At 35.7% G+C, this 17,503-nt stretch overlaps 1 protein-coding gene across 3 annotated transcripts in view; it reads left to right on the plus strand.

Annotated features, from left to right (window-relative positions):
- RTTN (rotatin) overlaps positions 1 to 17,503 on the plus strand; it is a 157,798-nt gene that overhangs the window by 63,759 nt on the left and 76,536 nt on the right. For all 3 annotated transcript variants that reach the window (XM_047698161.1, XM_047698162.1, XM_047698163.1), the window contains 4 exons: positions 4,864 to 5,018; positions 8,217 to 8,436; positions 15,375 to 15,503; positions 15,958 to 16,068. In XM_047698161.1, coding sequence (XP_047554117.1) covers positions 4,864 to 5,018; positions 8,217 to 8,436; positions 15,375 to 15,503; positions 15,958 to 16,068 — 615 coding nt within the window. The remainder of the gene's footprint in view (positions 1 to 4,863; positions 5,019 to 8,216; positions 8,437 to 15,374; positions 15,504 to 15,957; positions 16,069 to 17,503) is intronic.

A 17,503-nucleotide genomic window follows, 5' to 3' on the forward strand; every position in this document is an offset into this window, starting at 1 on the left:
GGAGGCCTTACAGTAACCCAGGGGAGGGGTGGTGGTAGCTTGGCCTAGAGTGGTAATGCTCGAGGTGGTGGAGAAGGCAGCTCTCCCTTTCTTTCTCCTCTCTCCTTCTCTCTCTCTCGTATACACATACCAATAGGACTGTGACTACGTGTGGAAATTATGGTCCTGGACTACAATTTGAATGTTGTGAAAGATGAAAAGCAGAAATAACGTCACTAGCAAAAGCTAGGAGATGAAAGGCATAGATCAGATAGGAACATAAAATAAGTCCAAAATACCATAAGCAAGGTCCTGTATTTCGTGACTTTGTGATTGGGTTTAGTATTATGTTCTTTGATACGCCTGTGTTTTCTGAAGAACTGCACTTTTAAATTATAGCAAGTTTTTCTTTAATAAACCTTATTTTTTATATTTTTCTCTTGCCCCTTTTTCTTTCAGATTAACTTTATTTTCAGTTTGTGTAACTTAACAACAAAACTGTTATCCAGTGGGAGGGTATTTATATGTAAGTTTTATCAGCTTCTGTATGTATGGCAAGAAATACTTTAAATATAGTTAAAAAGACACGATAAACTGAGAAAAATATTTGTAACACAAATGAGAGATGATGCACGAATTTCCTTAAAGTAAATAATTAATAAATGAAGCTTTAATAAGATGATTGAACTCCCAGAATACACAGACCTAGAAATTTTGCTCTCCTGTTATGTTCTTGAGGATGATTTCAAAGTATCATATTTATTATACTTTGATTTTCTTGTATCATTTAATTACTAAAAAAAATTAACAAAGCATTTGGAGGCAGTTATTTTCTGACCATTTTTAATAAAGCAAACAGTAAAACCGTATGTCACTATAGTTCCTTGTTCAGCTTTTAGGCATGCTTAAATATTTCAGATATTGGATATTAAAATATTAAAAGAATCTTATGAAGTTTTTCCTGAGGTTTTTTTTTGATAAATTGATTTTTGATATATTTATTTTTTATAACTTCATAATCCTTTTGTTCTTTTTTAAAAAAAGAAAATTTCTAGAACAGTTTCCTCCTTAGGTTAAACTTCTTGTATTCTGAGAGTTATGGTTGCTTTGGGTTGTGTAAAGCAGTTATAGTGGGCTTAGGTAGAATCTTTTCTTGAAACTCTGTGTAATAATTGAATGATAGCTTGGAAGACTTTGGATGTGGTATATACAGTAGGAAAAACTATGCATATTAAAACATATTTACCTAAATTATGTAACTATAGTTAAAACTTTACATTTATTATGAATTTTATAGTATGTCATGAGTGCTGATGCATATTGAATAATTTATTGATGGTTTTGAAATTAAAATGAAATTTCTACAAAATTCTAAATGATTGTAATTTTAATGCAGTTTCAGAGAAGGATTTTTGGCATAATTAAATATATTTATTTGACTTTGTATGGTATTAAGGCTGTCTTTGGAAAGCTTTTACTTTGTCTCATATATTATCATCACTGGTGTTAAAAATAAGAATAGAGGGAACAAAAGGTGAGCAGTGGACCTAAGCATTCACTATTAAGAGAGTTTACTCTTTGTCGTGCTACAAGGATTAAATTATTAAGTGTTATGTGAAGAGTAACATTCAATATAAAGGAAGCTTGAAAATAAAGTGAAATGCCTTTTAATCATCTGAAATGGGTAAAATAAGTGAAAGATGATTTAAGAAGGTCAGTAAGATGGTATTTCCAAAGGAATTGTTTTCAATGTATGGACATACTATGAAAAAGTATATGAAAGCCAGGGCAAAAATTAGTAAAATTAGGCAGAATATTTGAATACTTGATCAGGCAGAATGTGAATAGGAGGTATAAAGAAAAGTCAGCTAACTTACCGAGGGAAGATTGAGAAACTTTCTCTTGTGAAAAATATGTGTGTTTCATCAGAACACTGATTTGTTACAGACAGTTTAGGCACTTTAGGAATTTATGGCACCACATTAATTTTACATTTTAGTGTAATGATGCTTTTGTTAATATATATAAAATAACCTGAAAGTGCCGAGTTTGAATACCTTTCTTTTCAGAATGAGTTTTTTGATGGAAGGTCATAAAGGTAGAGCCATAATTTTTTTTGGGGGGGAGGTTATTCAGAACTATACAGCATATGTCTGTCTTTGCCGACCGACTCGCACAGACACCTGTGCACTCAGAGTTCGTGGAGGGCATTGCATCTCCTATTGGTGATGGCTGGTAAAGTGGATGTGTTGAGTGGTAACTGTGTGGATAAGGAAAATGAGCCATCATTGTAGAAATTGTTGCTTTTTGGAGGTTGCCAGTGACAAAATAATGGTAATGGTAGTTGGTTTAAAATTGGGATTGAATACTAACGTCTAAAGACAAAACCTTCACGTCTGATTAAGCACTTGAGATCAGCAGGCATCGGTAGAGAAATATTTCCTTCTTGTGCATGAGGAATGGTCATTCATCCCATGTTTTAGAAGTGATGTTTCTGAGGTTTACTGAATCTTAATATTAACATATGTATCTAAGATGTGTTAGAAAGGGAAAAATTGTCTCAGCAAGTACTAGTATAAACAAGCTATTAACAATGAGAATTTGGAGGAAGAATCTTAGTTTTAGTCATATACATACTATAATATTATATTAATCTATCAATCAGGAGTTTCTACTTAATTTTTATGGGTATGTCAGGGTTGCTAATTCCTGATTGTAATATATTTTACCAAGATGGAGGTTACATTAAAAACAGCTTTTTCTGGGACGCCTGGGTGGCTCAGTTGGTTAAGCAGCTGCCTTTGGCTCAGGTCATGATCCCAGTGTCCTGGGATCGAGTACCACATTGGGCTCCTTGCTTGGCAGGGAGCCTGCTTGTCCCTCTGCCTCTGCCTGCCACTCTGTCTGCCTGTGCTTGCTCTCGCTTCTCTCTCTATGACAAATAAATAAATAAAATCTTTAAAAAAAAAAAACAGCTTTTTCTTATTTTGTCAGTATTTATGGGAGTTGGAGGGAAGGTGGGTATAAGTCAGCCTTTTGTTATTTGGGTCTAAGAATACTATGGAGTATGTATATTTATTTTTATGATTTTATTAAATGTGTATTTTGATTATTTTATTCCTATATGAAACATAGAAGTTATAGTCATGTTTTATGTAATTTTATTTGATCCAAATGAGGTACTTCTTGTTCAAGATGAAAGGAAAGCTGGAAAAAAATGTTTCTTAGGTGTAAAATGTAGTAAAGTAAGGTAAAGGAAAACATCTGTCCCCAATACTTTCTAAAATCTTTCAGTTGTATTCTTTATAATTGTGTGTACCTGATTGACGTATTCTGTATGTACTGCATAATACAAACAACCTAGAATTTTCTTCCCATTTTTTTCATTTCCACAAAAAGAATGCAGTTATTTTTGGATTGAGTTCTTTAGGTGAAGGATTTCATAACAACAGTGATTACATTTTGATTTTATCTCTTTTTGTATGTTGTAATTTTCAGAATTGATGTGACATAATGTGGGGGACAGAATATTAACTAGCTTTGAAGTAAGGTGATTCTCAGGTTGAATCCTTGCTTTGTTCATTCATATGTCTTTGGACAAGTTATATAACCTCTTCATAAACCCCTGTTTAACCATCTGTAAAATATGAAAATGCACATCTTCCAGTTTAGTCAAAAAGTAGAAGCTTGTTTTCTTTCCCTTTTTAGCACTGTGCCTCTGATATTATAGGTGATGAATAACTATACCATGTATCTTTAATGCTGTCTGTTAATATAACATTTTTTGTTCTTAGTATTATTAAAAATAATTATGCTACATTTCTTGAGCTATATATTTTTTAAAGTTGGAAAGCAGAAAGAAATTTAAGTAGTACTAGTTTTATTTAGCAGCCTATCGAATTGGCAAGGATTGCATCAGTAACAATGCTACGCATTCGCATGGTTGCTGTGGTCTTCTCCCACCCTGCTTGGTGATTTGTATTGGTACACATTTTGCAGAGGCAATTTGGCAATATATGTTGAAGGCATTAAAACAATTAAATCTATTTGATTTAATATAATTGCTTAGAATTCACATGTAGGATATAATCAGAGTTGAACACTGCAGCACAGCTCAGTAAAATTAGAAATCACCGATTCTTTAGTACTTGGTGTGGTAAATCCTTATGGTTGAAAAATAATCAGATATTAAAATAATTTTTTGAAGAAATATTGATATCATTAAGTTAAAAAAGGGGTAACAGTAGGGTTTTTTTTTCACTTTATCTCAGTTTCATAAAAAATATGGAATTATAATTGTGTTTATATGCACACAAAAAGAATAGTGTGCACCAGTATACTAATAGTGACTATCTCTGTGAGGTGTGATCATGGGTGGTTTTTGTTTTTCTCTTTGTGCTTCTCCATATTATACTCAGTTTTCTTTCCTTTCATTCTTTCTTTCTTTTTTTTTTTAATAAAGATTTTATGTATTTATTTGACAGAGAGAGACAAAGCGAGAGAGGGAACACAAGCAGGGGGAGTGGGAGAGGGGCAAGCAGGCTTCCCGCTGAGCAGGGATCCCGACATGAGACTCAGTCCCAGGGTTCTGGGATCGTGACCTGAGCCAAAGGCAGATGCTTAACGACTGAGCCACCCATGCACCCCTATATTCAGTTTTCTATAATAGATGTGCCGTTTTTTTATCGAGGTCACATATGACGCACCTTTTGAGTTTAGAACATAACATCTCTATTTGTGCACTACAGACCAATACCTACTGTCTAGGTAATATAACTCTTAGGTAATCCAGAACGTGGTATGTAACAAAAATCTTTATAGAAAACAACACACAGCTCAATTAGAGAGTAAATACATTTTTTTTTACAAATACTATTTTTTTAGAGTCCAAACCCACTATTAGACCTGCTGGTTCTGACGGAGTCACAGGCACGAGAGGAAACGGATGACATCCGGACTGCTGTCAGGCAACAGCTCCAGAAAGAACTGATTGCTCTTTTCAATACATTGCTGCTCAGTTTCATGGCAGTTACCGACAGGTACCGTTTGTCGTTGAAGGTTTGGGGACATTGATGAAGAACCTAGTTTCCTTTTGATTTCCAAAGAATCTTACTTTTTATTTGTTTCAAATCAAGGAAGAAGGAATTCAGTAATAGTCAGTTGTGGTCTGTTTGTTTTTATTTCAGTGGAATCTCTGGTATAGACTGACTGTAATTTCACACACACACACACACACATACACAGTATTTCGCTCTTTCTAGGTTTTAGGTCTTGGTCCTCTCTTAATTCTCTGAGCAATTATACCCATTTCTGTGGCTTTATGACTGTTTTTACATGGATGATTTTCAAGTGTGTATCTATAATTCGGACTTAAATTTTTTTTAACTGGGTAAAATTTACTATTTTAACCATTTTAAAGTATACTGTTGTGGTTTTTAATATGATCACAATGTTGTTCAACTGTCAGTATTTAATTCCAGAATATTTTCATTACTCTGAAAAGAAACTTGGTACCCTTTAAGCAGTTCCTCCTCATTTACCCCTTACCCAAGCTTTTGGCAACCACTAATCTTTCTGTCTCAGTGAATTTGCTTATTCTGGACATTTTATATAAATGGAATCAGACATATGTGATCTTTTGTGTCTGATTCCACATTGCGTCTTCAGGGTCCATCGCTGTGATAGCCCATATCAGTGCTTGCTTCTTTCTATGGCTGATTAATATTCCATGTACAGATATACCACATTCTGTTTATCCATTTTTCTGTTGGTGGACATGTAAGTTGTTTCTATCTTTGATTATTATGAATAGTGCAGCTATGAACATTTGTGTACAAATTTTGTGTGAACACACGTTTTTAAGTCTCCAGTACATACTTACAACCAGAATTTCTGGTTCGTATGGTAAGTAACTCTGTGATTACCTTTTCGAGGAAGTGCCAGTTGTTTTCCGTAGCGGTTGTACCATTTTACATTGCCACCAGCAGTGTGCGAGTGTTCTAATTTCTCGGCATCTACCCTAACATTTCTTACCACGGCCACCCTGCTGGTGTAAACTACAGTCATTTTGGTTTTTATTGCGTTTCCCTAATGAGAAATGACACTGAGCATCTCTTCATGTGCTTAATGATTATTTGTTACCTTCTCTGGAGAAATGTCTACTCAAGACCTTTGCCTGTTTTTATACTGGGTGGTGGTGGTTGAGTCATTCTGGACATCAGCCTTTTTTTTTTTTAAGATTTATTTATTTATTTATTTATTTATTTATTTATTTGACAGAGAGATAGAGAGCGCAGGCAGGCAGAGCAGCAGGCAGAGGAAGAGGGAGAAGCAGGCTTTCCACTGAACAGGGAGCCCAATGTGGGGCCCTGCTGGCTTGCTTAGATATTTGCGGAGGCACCATTCCCTTTCATGGTATAGTTTTTCTTTTGGAGTGGTTAAGGTAAAAGGAGCAGACAATGAGAATGACTTTTATGTTAATTTAAAAAACAGAAGAACAGGTGTGCCTGGGTGGCTCAGTGAGTTAAGCATCTGCCTTTTGCTCAGGTCATGATCTCAGGGTCCTGGGATTGAGCCCCACATCGGACTCCTTGCTCAGTGGGGAGCCTGCTTCTTCCTCTGCCTCTATCCCTCCCCCCAACTTATGCTTGCTCTCTCTCTCAATCTCTCAAATAAATAAAATATTTTAAAAAACCAGAATACTGTTTTTTTTTTTTAAGATTTTATTTATTTATTTGACAGAGAGAAATCACAAGTAGGCAGAGAGGCAGGCAGAGAGAGAGGAGGAAGCAGGCTCCCTGCTGAGCAGAAAGCCCGATGTGGGGCTCGAACCCAGGACCTGGGATCATGACCTGAGCCGAAGGCAGCGGCTTAACCCACTGAGCCACCCAGGCGCCCCCAGAATACTGTTTTTAATACTGTTAATTACAAGTGATCCTTGCACAACACAGGTTTGAACTATGTGGGTTCACTTATATATGGATTTTTTGGGGGTAAATACAGTATAGTATTGCACATGTATTTTATGATTTTCTTAATAATATTTTCCTTTCTTGGGGTGCCTGACTGGCTCAGTCAGTAGAGCATGTGCCTTTTGATCTTAGGGCTATGAGTTCAGGTCCCATGTTGGGCATGGAGCTTACTTAAAAAAAAAAATTTTCTCTTCTCTAGTTTGCTTTTCTCTAGTTGTTATAAGAAAACAGTTTATAATAATGTATCACATACAACATACATGTTAATTAACTCTGCGTTATCAGTACGGTTTCTGGTCAGTTTATAATAACGTATCACATACAACATACATGTTAATTAACTCTGCATTATCAACTGCATTATCAGTACGGTTTCTGGTCAGCAGTAGGCTATTCGTTGGATTTTTGGAGAGTCAAAAGTATGTGAGGACTTTGACTGCACATGGGGGTCAATGCCCCTTAACCTCCATGTCATTCGAGGTTCAGCTATACTTTGTTGTTGACTCATGAGGTATATGAATTTATACAAATAACTTTTAGGCTTTGGTGAGTTCTGTGTGTTTCTGAAACTTCAAAAACACCTGGATGACAGGTATATAAAAATTAGGATCTTTAAATCATACAACTATACACCTATGAAACTGTGATGGAATGGGTAAAAATATAGGCAGTAGTTGTCAATTTTAGAGTGTAAAAAAACTGAGGAAATTTCAGATTTTATTCAATGCTTTGTTATACAATGATATTTCTTCTAGCAATTTCATCTTCGTATCCATGCCTACTTACTAGTTTTAGGGATTTTGTTTTCTAATAAAAAATGTTCTCTTGATTGTTCTGTTTCTGACAGTTACATTTAAATTATGTGTCAAAACTCATTAAAACTTTTTGTTTTAGCTTTCTGGGGAAAACAATTTCAGCTAAATAAAAATTCAATTTTTTATCTAATGATTAAAAGTATAGATTTAATGTATGTCAATTAAAGGCATTTAAAGTATGCATTTAATTTTCCATTCCAACTTTAAATTTTTATTTTTGGGTGCTAATACCAATATCCATTTATGTACTTTTCAAAGACATCATTTACCTTAGGTGGTATTTTAACTGTGTTTTCCTTGAAAATTCTTGTTTGAGACTGCCATTTCTCCTGGTTCATACTTTTCTGATGTGTGAAGTTGTTAGTAACCCTCTACTACCAATAAGTTAACCTATTAGGCTCATCACACTTGTTCTCTCATTGATTTTTTTTCCCTTCCTTTACATACACAGGAAGTGCTTGGAGCTTTTTTATGTTTTCCAAACGCAGTTGGCTCTGAAACTGCTCCAGTGCCTGAGAGTCACGGACGCTCCTCACTTCTATGGCCTGCCATCCCTCGAGAGGACCTTACGAGGGATGGCCCATCTCACAGCATCTCCGGGATGGAGCTCCCATTCTCCTCTCACAAAGCCATTTGAAATTTCTGTTAAGTACTTATCAGGCCTCCTTGAAGTAAGTAAAAATAGTAAGTGACTATAACAACTAGAATTACAACTCGCAAAGAAGAGCTATTTACTCTGTATTGTAGTATTGATTGATTGATCACTCCCTTTGTGACAGGCACGATGTTAAGTGAATTATATGTATCACTATATTTAATGCAGATGATTATTTAGCATTCGTATGATTCCTCATAATGGTTAAATGTTTTAGTGATTTTTATTAATAGAAAGGTAAGATCACTTTCAGAATACACTCATTTTCAAGAAAAATAGACTAAGGCTTACATTCAAATCCTCTCATTAGGGTAATTTATTCACTTACGTTATTTGTCCTTTTTATATTTATGAAATACAACACGTATGTGGAGAAAACATGAATATATAGTTCAGGTGTCACATAGAGAATTACTCCTGATCTAAAAATAGCACATTGCCAGCACCTTGGGAATGTTTGTGATACGCTTTTCAATCTCTACTCCTCTCCTGAAAGGTAGTTGTTATTTTGAGTTTTATGGTAAACCCTTATTTACATTTCTTGGTAGTCTACCGCTTAATTATGTGTTCATATTTACAACAATTCCTGATTTTTAAAATTCAGTAAAATGGAATCATGGCTGCTTTCTTTCATCATTATGCTTAGGAGAGTTATTCATTCTGCTGCCTGTAGGTAGAGTTAGTTTAATTTGTTTTTCTCTACTATTCAGCACTACAATATTGAAGGACATTTGGATTTTCTTATTCTTTTTTTTTTTAAGATTTTATTTATTTATTTGACAGACAGAGATCACAAGTAGGCAGAGAGGCAGGCAGAGAGAGAGAAGGAGGCAGGCTCCCCACTGAGCAGAGAGCCCGATGCGGGGCTCAATCCCAAGACCCTGAGATCATGACCTGAGCCGAAGGCAGAGGCTTTAACCCACTGAGCCACCCAGGCGCCCCTGGATTTTCTTATTCTCATTTAGAACAATTTTGGATCCTGCTTCAGTGAATATTCTCATCTCTTAGTGAACAGACTTTTTGATATTTTCCTTTCTAAGTATTATTGAATATATGGAAATTTATTATTTTTTTTAATATTAACCATAAACCCAGCAATCCTTGTCTACAAAATCAAAGTAAAGGCCTTTAATTTTTCACCTTTTCATCATGCTGTTTATGGTAGTTTTTTCAATTAAAGAAAAATAAGATTAAGGAAGTTTCCTTCTAGTCCTATTTTGCTAAGTGGTTTTTTTAAAAATCATAGATGTATAGTGCTTTTTCTGTATGTTTTAAGATAGACGTGATTTTTCTCGTGTATCCTATTAAGGTAGTGGATGCAGTGGATTCATTTTAAAATGTTAAGCAACCTTGCATTTCTGGGAGAATTCAACTTAGATTATGACATGATTCCTTTATGTATTAAGAGATTTGGTTTATTAATGTTTTTAGAATTCTTATAATTTTCTAATGCAGAGGATGCTTTTAGAATTATTGCATGTCTTTTTTCTCATAAAACTTTATTTATTATTTATTTATGAATGAATGAGGGAGAGTGCCCCATGCACCAGAGACTGTGATTGACTGTGCACAATCAAGGGGAGTGGCAGGCAGAGTCCCTATTCAGCAGGGAGCCCCATGGTGGGGCTTGATCCCAGGATCTTGGGATTATGATCTGAGCCCAAGCCAGATGCTTAAGTGATTGAGCCACCCAGGCGCCCCTTTTTGTCAGGTTTTAATATCAAAATTAGCCCACCATCTATATATAAATTTTATGTACCTTTTTTTCCCTTTAGAATAGTTGACCAACTTGTATTTATAACTTCCTATTCCTTTTCATGCTGCACACCTGCTTGTGGTCCAGCCATCTACCTACCACCAGATTATCCTGTAAAAACAGAAACCTTTCAATCCAAACTTTTTCAAGTGCATATGGCTCTTTGTAATCTTGGATTTTGAATCTTATATCTGTTTTAATTTTTTCCCACATCTCTGGAGTTTTCATTTTATTTGGCTGTTTTCACTAAATAAAAAAGTCTATTTTAGGGGCACCTGGGTGGCTCAGTTGTTAAGCATCTGCCTTTGGCTCAGGTCATGATCCCAGGGTCCTGGGATCAAGCCCCACATTGGGCTACCTGCTCTGCGGGGAGCCTGCTTCTCCCTCTCCCACTTCCTCTGCTGTGTTTCCTCTCTCGCTGTGTCTCTCTCTGTCAAAAAAAAAAAAAAAAAAGTTTATTTAAAAAGTCTATTCATACATTTTCTTCTCTCTTTCAGATGACAATCTGTACACAAAGTTTAAGATTTCACTTATTTACCTTCCTTAAGGAGGTCTTCTCTTATCTTCTAGACATATACTCTCAGTAAAGAGTGACTGATTGGTCTCTTTGGTTGTGTTGTCTGCTCTAGTTTGTATGGGCCACTGTTTAATTATTACATCAATATTTCATTATTGATTGCTTTCATCATTAAATCATGCTTTAGGTGATATATATTCAGCTGTAAACCATGTTTCAGATGATGTTACCTAGAATTTTTCCCAAAAGTACATCTTGTTTTGTTAAAGAGATTTAAAAATCCTAAATCCTAAATACTCTTAGCTGTACTATAGAATTTAATATGAATTTTAGTGTAGCCATTTTAATAAAATTCTTTTTCTTAGATAATTATAGATACTAAAGCAGTATTCACTGATAGTATATTAATTAGTTTTCCCAAACTTCAACATGTCCAGAAATGTTTGTATTTTGAGAATGGTCATGTTAGCTTAGAGATCTTACCACAGTATTTTTTGAAAAGTCAGATCCTCTAATGTATTTAAAATATAACTCAATATAAAGTACCTAATTTACAGCATTATGTGTTACGTGATTTGTCCATACTCCAGTTATAAACCTTTTGGAATCCATCTCCTCTGTAAAGTAACTTTTATCTGTTTCAGATCAGGGGTGTGTGTGGGTCTGCCACAGCAGTGACTGAAAAAGTTAAGTGCTAACATTATTTATATCTGGAAACTATCCCGAGTGCTTTTATTTTTAAAATTGTGTAAGAGGAGAGATTTCAGATCACACCTCATGTTTCAAATACCAGAAATTAAAATGAGCTTTTTCGGTATCAGAGAACAAAAGGTCGTCTTAGTTCTAGGTGAGAAGTCAAGGCAAACGGCAGTAATGCCATTTTTTTTTTTTTTAAAGATTTTATTTATTTGACAGACAGAGATCACAAGTAGGCAGAGAGGCAGACAGATAGAGAGAGAGGGGGAAGCAGGCTCCCTGCAGAGCACAGAGCCCGATGTGGGGCTCGATCCCAGGACACCGGGACCATGACCTGAGCCGAAGGCAGAGGCTTTAACCCACTGAGCCACCCAGGTGCCCCCAGTAATGCCATTTTAAGTTCACTCGTCTTTGAGGTAATAAAAATCAACACAATCAACACAATAAAAATCAACAATTAGCTAAGGAATAGATAAAAAGTACAATCCCTGTTTTATAATGTTCCACAGTTAAGAAAAACTTGATTAACAAATCTTGATTTGGTATAAACAAAGGAGCACATTTCATGCTTTATACAATGTCTTAGGAAGAAAATCTTTTTGTCTTCACATTAAGTGACAGGAAAATAATGAGATATCTGTCAGTTTTGGCAGACATTGTGGCAGAGACCCATTAAATCTTACTTGGGTCCTTTTGCATAGTTACATAATTAGTGAACATCTAGATTTATTTATTTTACTACTGGTTAAGTGTATTTTTTTAAAGAATTAAGTAAGGCTTATGAAAATACATATTGAGGAACACCTGGGTAGCTCAGTGGGTTAAGCCTCTGCCTTCAGCTCAGGTCATGATCCCAGGGTCCTGGGATGGAGCCCTGTGTCGGGCTCTCTGCTCAGCGGGGAGCCTGCTTCCCTCCCCTTGAGGCCCCCCCACCTGCAGCTTTGCTTACTTGTGATCTCTCTCAATCTCTCTCTCTCTCTTTCAAATAAATAAATAAATCTTAAGAAAATACACATGGAAACAGTCATTGTTGGTCCAGATGACTTGCTGTATAGTTTCTCACTAAAGCTTATTCCTTTACAGAAGGGAGCTATATTTCTAATGTAGGTATTTTATTTTTGTCCAATGAAATTTGAATGGGAATATTTGCTTTTAGTGGTTGAGAAATGAGGCTTTTAAACCAAGCATGATACATTAAGATAGGTGAATAGACCGCGATAATTAAATCCTTAAAACCAGACATACAGAATATAATTCCATGGGTCTGACAGAAAGGTCTGATTGAAAGGCGATAGTACTAAAGGCCTTGGCTTGTCCTTTACCATGTAGGCATGAAACCACAATATAGTTATCTTCAGTGACTTAGAGAATAATAAGGGCTTGGTCATTCTGGTGTCTTAGTTCTAAGATAGTCCTTTAAAGTTTTCAACTTCTAATTATGAAAAATTTCAAATCTACACATGAGGAAGGAGTAGTAGAGCAGAGCCCATCCCCTATAGTTTTTAACTCCTGGACAGTCTCATTTTATTTTTCAGACATAATATACACTTTTTTGGTTTATGAAAATTCTGATGTAGTTTACAGATCCCAAATCATCTTCAAATAAATTGCTTTTGTTCAATAAGCTGTACCTTAACATTTATGATTTATGTTGTCTTTTTAAAATCATCTGCTGGGGACGCCTGGGTGGCTCAGTGGGTTAGGCCTCTGCCTTCGGCTCAGGTCATGGTCCCAGGGTCCTGGGATCGAGCCCCACATCGGGCTCTCTGCTCAGCTGGGAGCCTGCTTCCCCCTCTCTCTGCCTGTCTCTCTGCCTACTTTCTCTCTGTCAAATAAATAAAATCTTTAAAAAAAAATAAAAAAAAATCATCTGCTGTACAAGCTGAAAAAAATCCTAAACTAGAAAGTAGTCTCTGTTTTAAGACAAAATGACTTACTTCAAAGGATGCTGTGATGAATCAATGCGCTCAGAGGCTTGGGAGAACGAATGAATGGAAGTACTTTTTATTGTATTGGTCAGATAACAAGTTTTTAACATTTTTTTTTAAACATTTTATTTATTTATTTGAGAGAAGAGAGAGACAGTGAGAGAGAGCATGAGCAAGGAGAAGGTCAGAGGGAGAAGCAGACTCCCCGTGGAGCTGGGAGCCTGATGTGGGACTCGACCCCGGGACTCCAGGATCACGACCCGAGCTGAAGGCAGTCGCTTAACCAACTGAGCCACCCAGGCGCCCAAGTTTTTAACATTTTTAAAAAAATTATTGTTTTTTCTTAAGAGAGCCCATGAGTGGGGGAGGATGGGCAGAGGGAGAGAGAAAGAATCTTAAGCAGGCTCCACACTCAGTGCTGAGCCTAATGCCGGCCTTGATCTCCCTACTCTGAGATAATAACCTGAGCTGAAATCAAGAGGTAGTCACTTAACTGATTGAGCCGCTGAAGCACCCCAGATAACAAGTAGTTTTGATTGTTTTGCCTCAAAACGTATTTTTCTTTTATAATGTGTTGGCACCTATATATAGTGAGCATTCCTTTTTTTACTAAAATTTTATGAATTTTAAGTGATCTTTTGTCATTTTGAATTATTTTTTTAGTTTAAGAGTTGAAAAGTGGGGCACTCAGGGTCGTGAGATCGAGCCCCTCATTGGGCTCTTCATTTAGTGTAGAATCTGCTTGAGATTCTCTCTCTCCTTTGGCTTCTGCCTCTCCCCCATCACACACATGCACACTCTCTTACTCTAAAATAAATAAATAAATCTTTTTTAAAAAGTTGAAAAGTTATAAAGGTTCTTGTTCAGTCAGTGAACAAATACTTATTGAACCCCAATTTGAGGGACAATATATGATTTACACAGAAATGTTCCAAAAGGGTTTGTCACATATTTTAAAGGAAGGACTTTTCCTTAAATTGCTATCACCTGATTCCACTTGTCTATTCTTGTCAGTTAAGGCATATTTCTTTAGATAAGAAACATTTCTTTTGTTGTTATTGATGGAAATGTATCAAATCCTTCAGATATGTGGGAGAGTTGAGAAAAAGTTGAGAGCCAATGATTTAAATAATGAACATATTCTTAAATGTGGAATAGAAATCCAAGATTGCTCAGAAGTGGGAAAAAATACCATTTACATTTAATTCTGGAATTTAATTCTGGAAAATCTACCTAACCCTGATAGTAGAGTTTTATTTTCTAATTTTTAAATTTTCTTTTCTTTTTAAAAAGATTTTATTTATTTGACAGAGAAAGAGAGATCACAAGTAGGCAGAGAGGCAGGCAGAGGGAGAGGGGGAAGCAGGCTCTCCACTGAGCAGAGAGCCCGATGTGGGACTCCATCCCAGGACCCTGAGACCATGACCTGAGCTGAAGACAAAGGCTTAACCCACTGAGCCACCCAGGCACCTGTTTTTTAAATTTTTAAAAGATTTTATTATCTGAGAGAGAGAGAGAGAGAGAGAGAGCGAGCACGAGTAGGGTGAGGGGTGGAGGGAGAGGGAGAAGCAGACTCTCCACTGAGCAGGGAGCCCAATGTGGGGCCCAGTCCCAGGACTCTGGCATCATGACCTGAGCTGAAGGCAGACACTCAACTGACTGAGCCACTCAGGTGCCCTATTAGAGTTTTATATAGGTAGCAATTTCTAAGTATATTTTTCCAATAAGATATTGATAAGCTCTTTTACTTAAAGGATACTGTAACATTTGAAAACTGTGTGAGCATATTCTGCATCACATAAGTCTGCTAGGAGGATACTACACATCTTTGTCTAAGTTCCAAAGGGAGAAAATTTTAAACTAACAATATTTAATTGTGATAGCAACCTGAAATATACCATCCTAACCATTTCGAAATATGTAAACTGTAAGAATGTTACGTATACTTTATGTGGTTAGGATTCAAATCAGACAAGTTAGTAGAAAGTTACATGTTTATTTTTATATATACCACTCAGAGTAAAGCCACCATGACGTTGTTTATCCTTGTTTTTCAGGTCATTACTTCTTTTTATGTGGAGCGTGGTGGAAATGCTATGTCCTTTATGGGAAAAGGTGTCACAAAGAGCACAATTCTTTGCTTGCTTCACTTATCCCATGAGATGATGGCCCAGGCCCAGAACTTGGTGAGAGCACTGAAAGCTGCTGTCTTCTGAACACATGCTTATCAAGGAGTGTGTGTGTCTCACACATTTCAAGTCTACATGAAAATGTCTCTTTGACTTTCCTTCTTAGAAAAAAATGATTTTTGACTGAGATGTTTCTTAGAAGTTGTGTGTTATACAAATCTGAATTTTATTTGAAATTTTATTGAAATTTGTGTGCTCTAGAGAATTGCATTTTGTCTAAATCATGGGGGGAATAGTTTTGAAGAAAAAGTAACTTTTTAGGAAGAAGCTGAGTTTTGTTTTTTTTTTTGGTGGGGTTTTTTTGCCTTGTTTTTGTTAAATACCGAATGAAAGCCAAGTCTTAAGTACATTTTAACTTTGTTTTGATTTTTAAAACTTCAGTTATTTAAACTTCCTCTGTTTTAGTCTTAGAAACTTACCTAATCGGTCTTTTCCCTTTTTTTCATTCTAGGAGTGGATGTCACTTTGGTTCTTGCCTTTGGGTAGTCACAGCGAAGAGCATAGTCCTACTCAACAAGGATTGGCTTGGTTGATTCCATTATGGGTTGATCGAGACCCGGAGGTCAGTGTGAAGGAAAAAAAAATTTGTTATATTAAAAACAAATGAAACAAAATAATATATGTATATATGTGAATTCTTATTTTCCAAACTGAGATTATTTTGGTGACCATATGTTAAGCTGTTTACTCCCTATTTTAGTTTGGGCTGCCATAACACATAACATAGGTGACTTGGAACACAGAAATTTATTTCCTCATAGTTCTAGAAGCTGGAAATTAGAGATTAAGGTGTCACCATGGTTGGGTTCTGGTGAGGCCTCTCCTTTCTGGCTTTCTCTGATAGCTGCCTTCCTCCCTATATACTCAGTGACCTTTCCTTTCTTTCTCCTCTTAAAAGGCCATCAATCCTATCAGATTAGGACCCTATCTTTAAGACCTCATTTAACCTTAATTACCTCCTAAAAGCTCTTATCATCAAATTTATGTACATTGGGGGTAGGGCTTACATACCAATTTAGAGGGGATACAGTTCAGTTCATAGCAGACCCTTCTCAGTGAAATTCATTAAAGTATAGATTAAAAATAGAAAAAGAGAAAGGATCATAGAATCTTTCATGTTTAGAAAGAACAGTGAAAAATTAATGGAGAAGCCTAGCCATTTTCAACAAGTTTAGAAGGAGAGCTGCTAAATGACATTTGTGTGTCATTTAATAAAATAATACCATTGCAGTATAAAATTTTATATTAATAAAATTTCCAGTTTTAGTCGTTTGTCCACTTACCTCTTTTCTTAAAAACCACTTTATTGAGGTATGATTGACATACAAAAAGCTATACACATTTAATGTGTACAGATTCAGGAATTTGGAGATAAGTGAACACCCTGAAATCATTACCACAATCGGTGTTATAAACATATCCTTCACCTACAAAAGTGGACTCCTGTCCTCTATATTGTTTATTTTTATGATCAGAACACTGAACTTAAGATTCATCCTCTTAGCAAATATTTAAGTATATAATATAGTACTGTTAACTTTGGGCGCCATCCATTAATTTCAAGCAAGCAATGATTATATTCTATTCCACTAAAAACCTTGATTTTTAGAAACACTATTTGATCTGATGTAGAGGTTCCATTCTTTATACATATTGGACTTGGACTTGTTGCTTGACCATGTTATGACTACATTATTTTTTGTTACCCTGTAGCTATCAGTGAAACTATTTTAGAATCAGAATTCAGAAGTGAACCAAAATGCATAGCTTGAGCAGCAGTGGAACTATGGTAAACATATACCTCATCAATCTTATTTGAAACATTTTTCTTTTACAGTAATTTTAGAGAAAATACTAAATGCTTTATAAAAAGATAGTTGTTTTTTTTTTTTTAAGAAATTTCAAAAAAGTAAAGTCATGTAGAAGAAACACGAATAACTTAAGGATGGTGGAACAAAATAATAGATAACCTCTTTAAGAGTGAGGAATAAGCAGGA

Source organism: Lutra lutra, chromosome 12 (genome assembly GCF_902655055.1).
Source record: "Lutra lutra chromosome 12, mLutLut1.2, whole genome shotgun sequence".
NCBI classification, from domain to species: domain Eukaryota; kingdom Metazoa; phylum Chordata; class Mammalia; order Carnivora; family Mustelidae; genus Lutra; species Lutra lutra.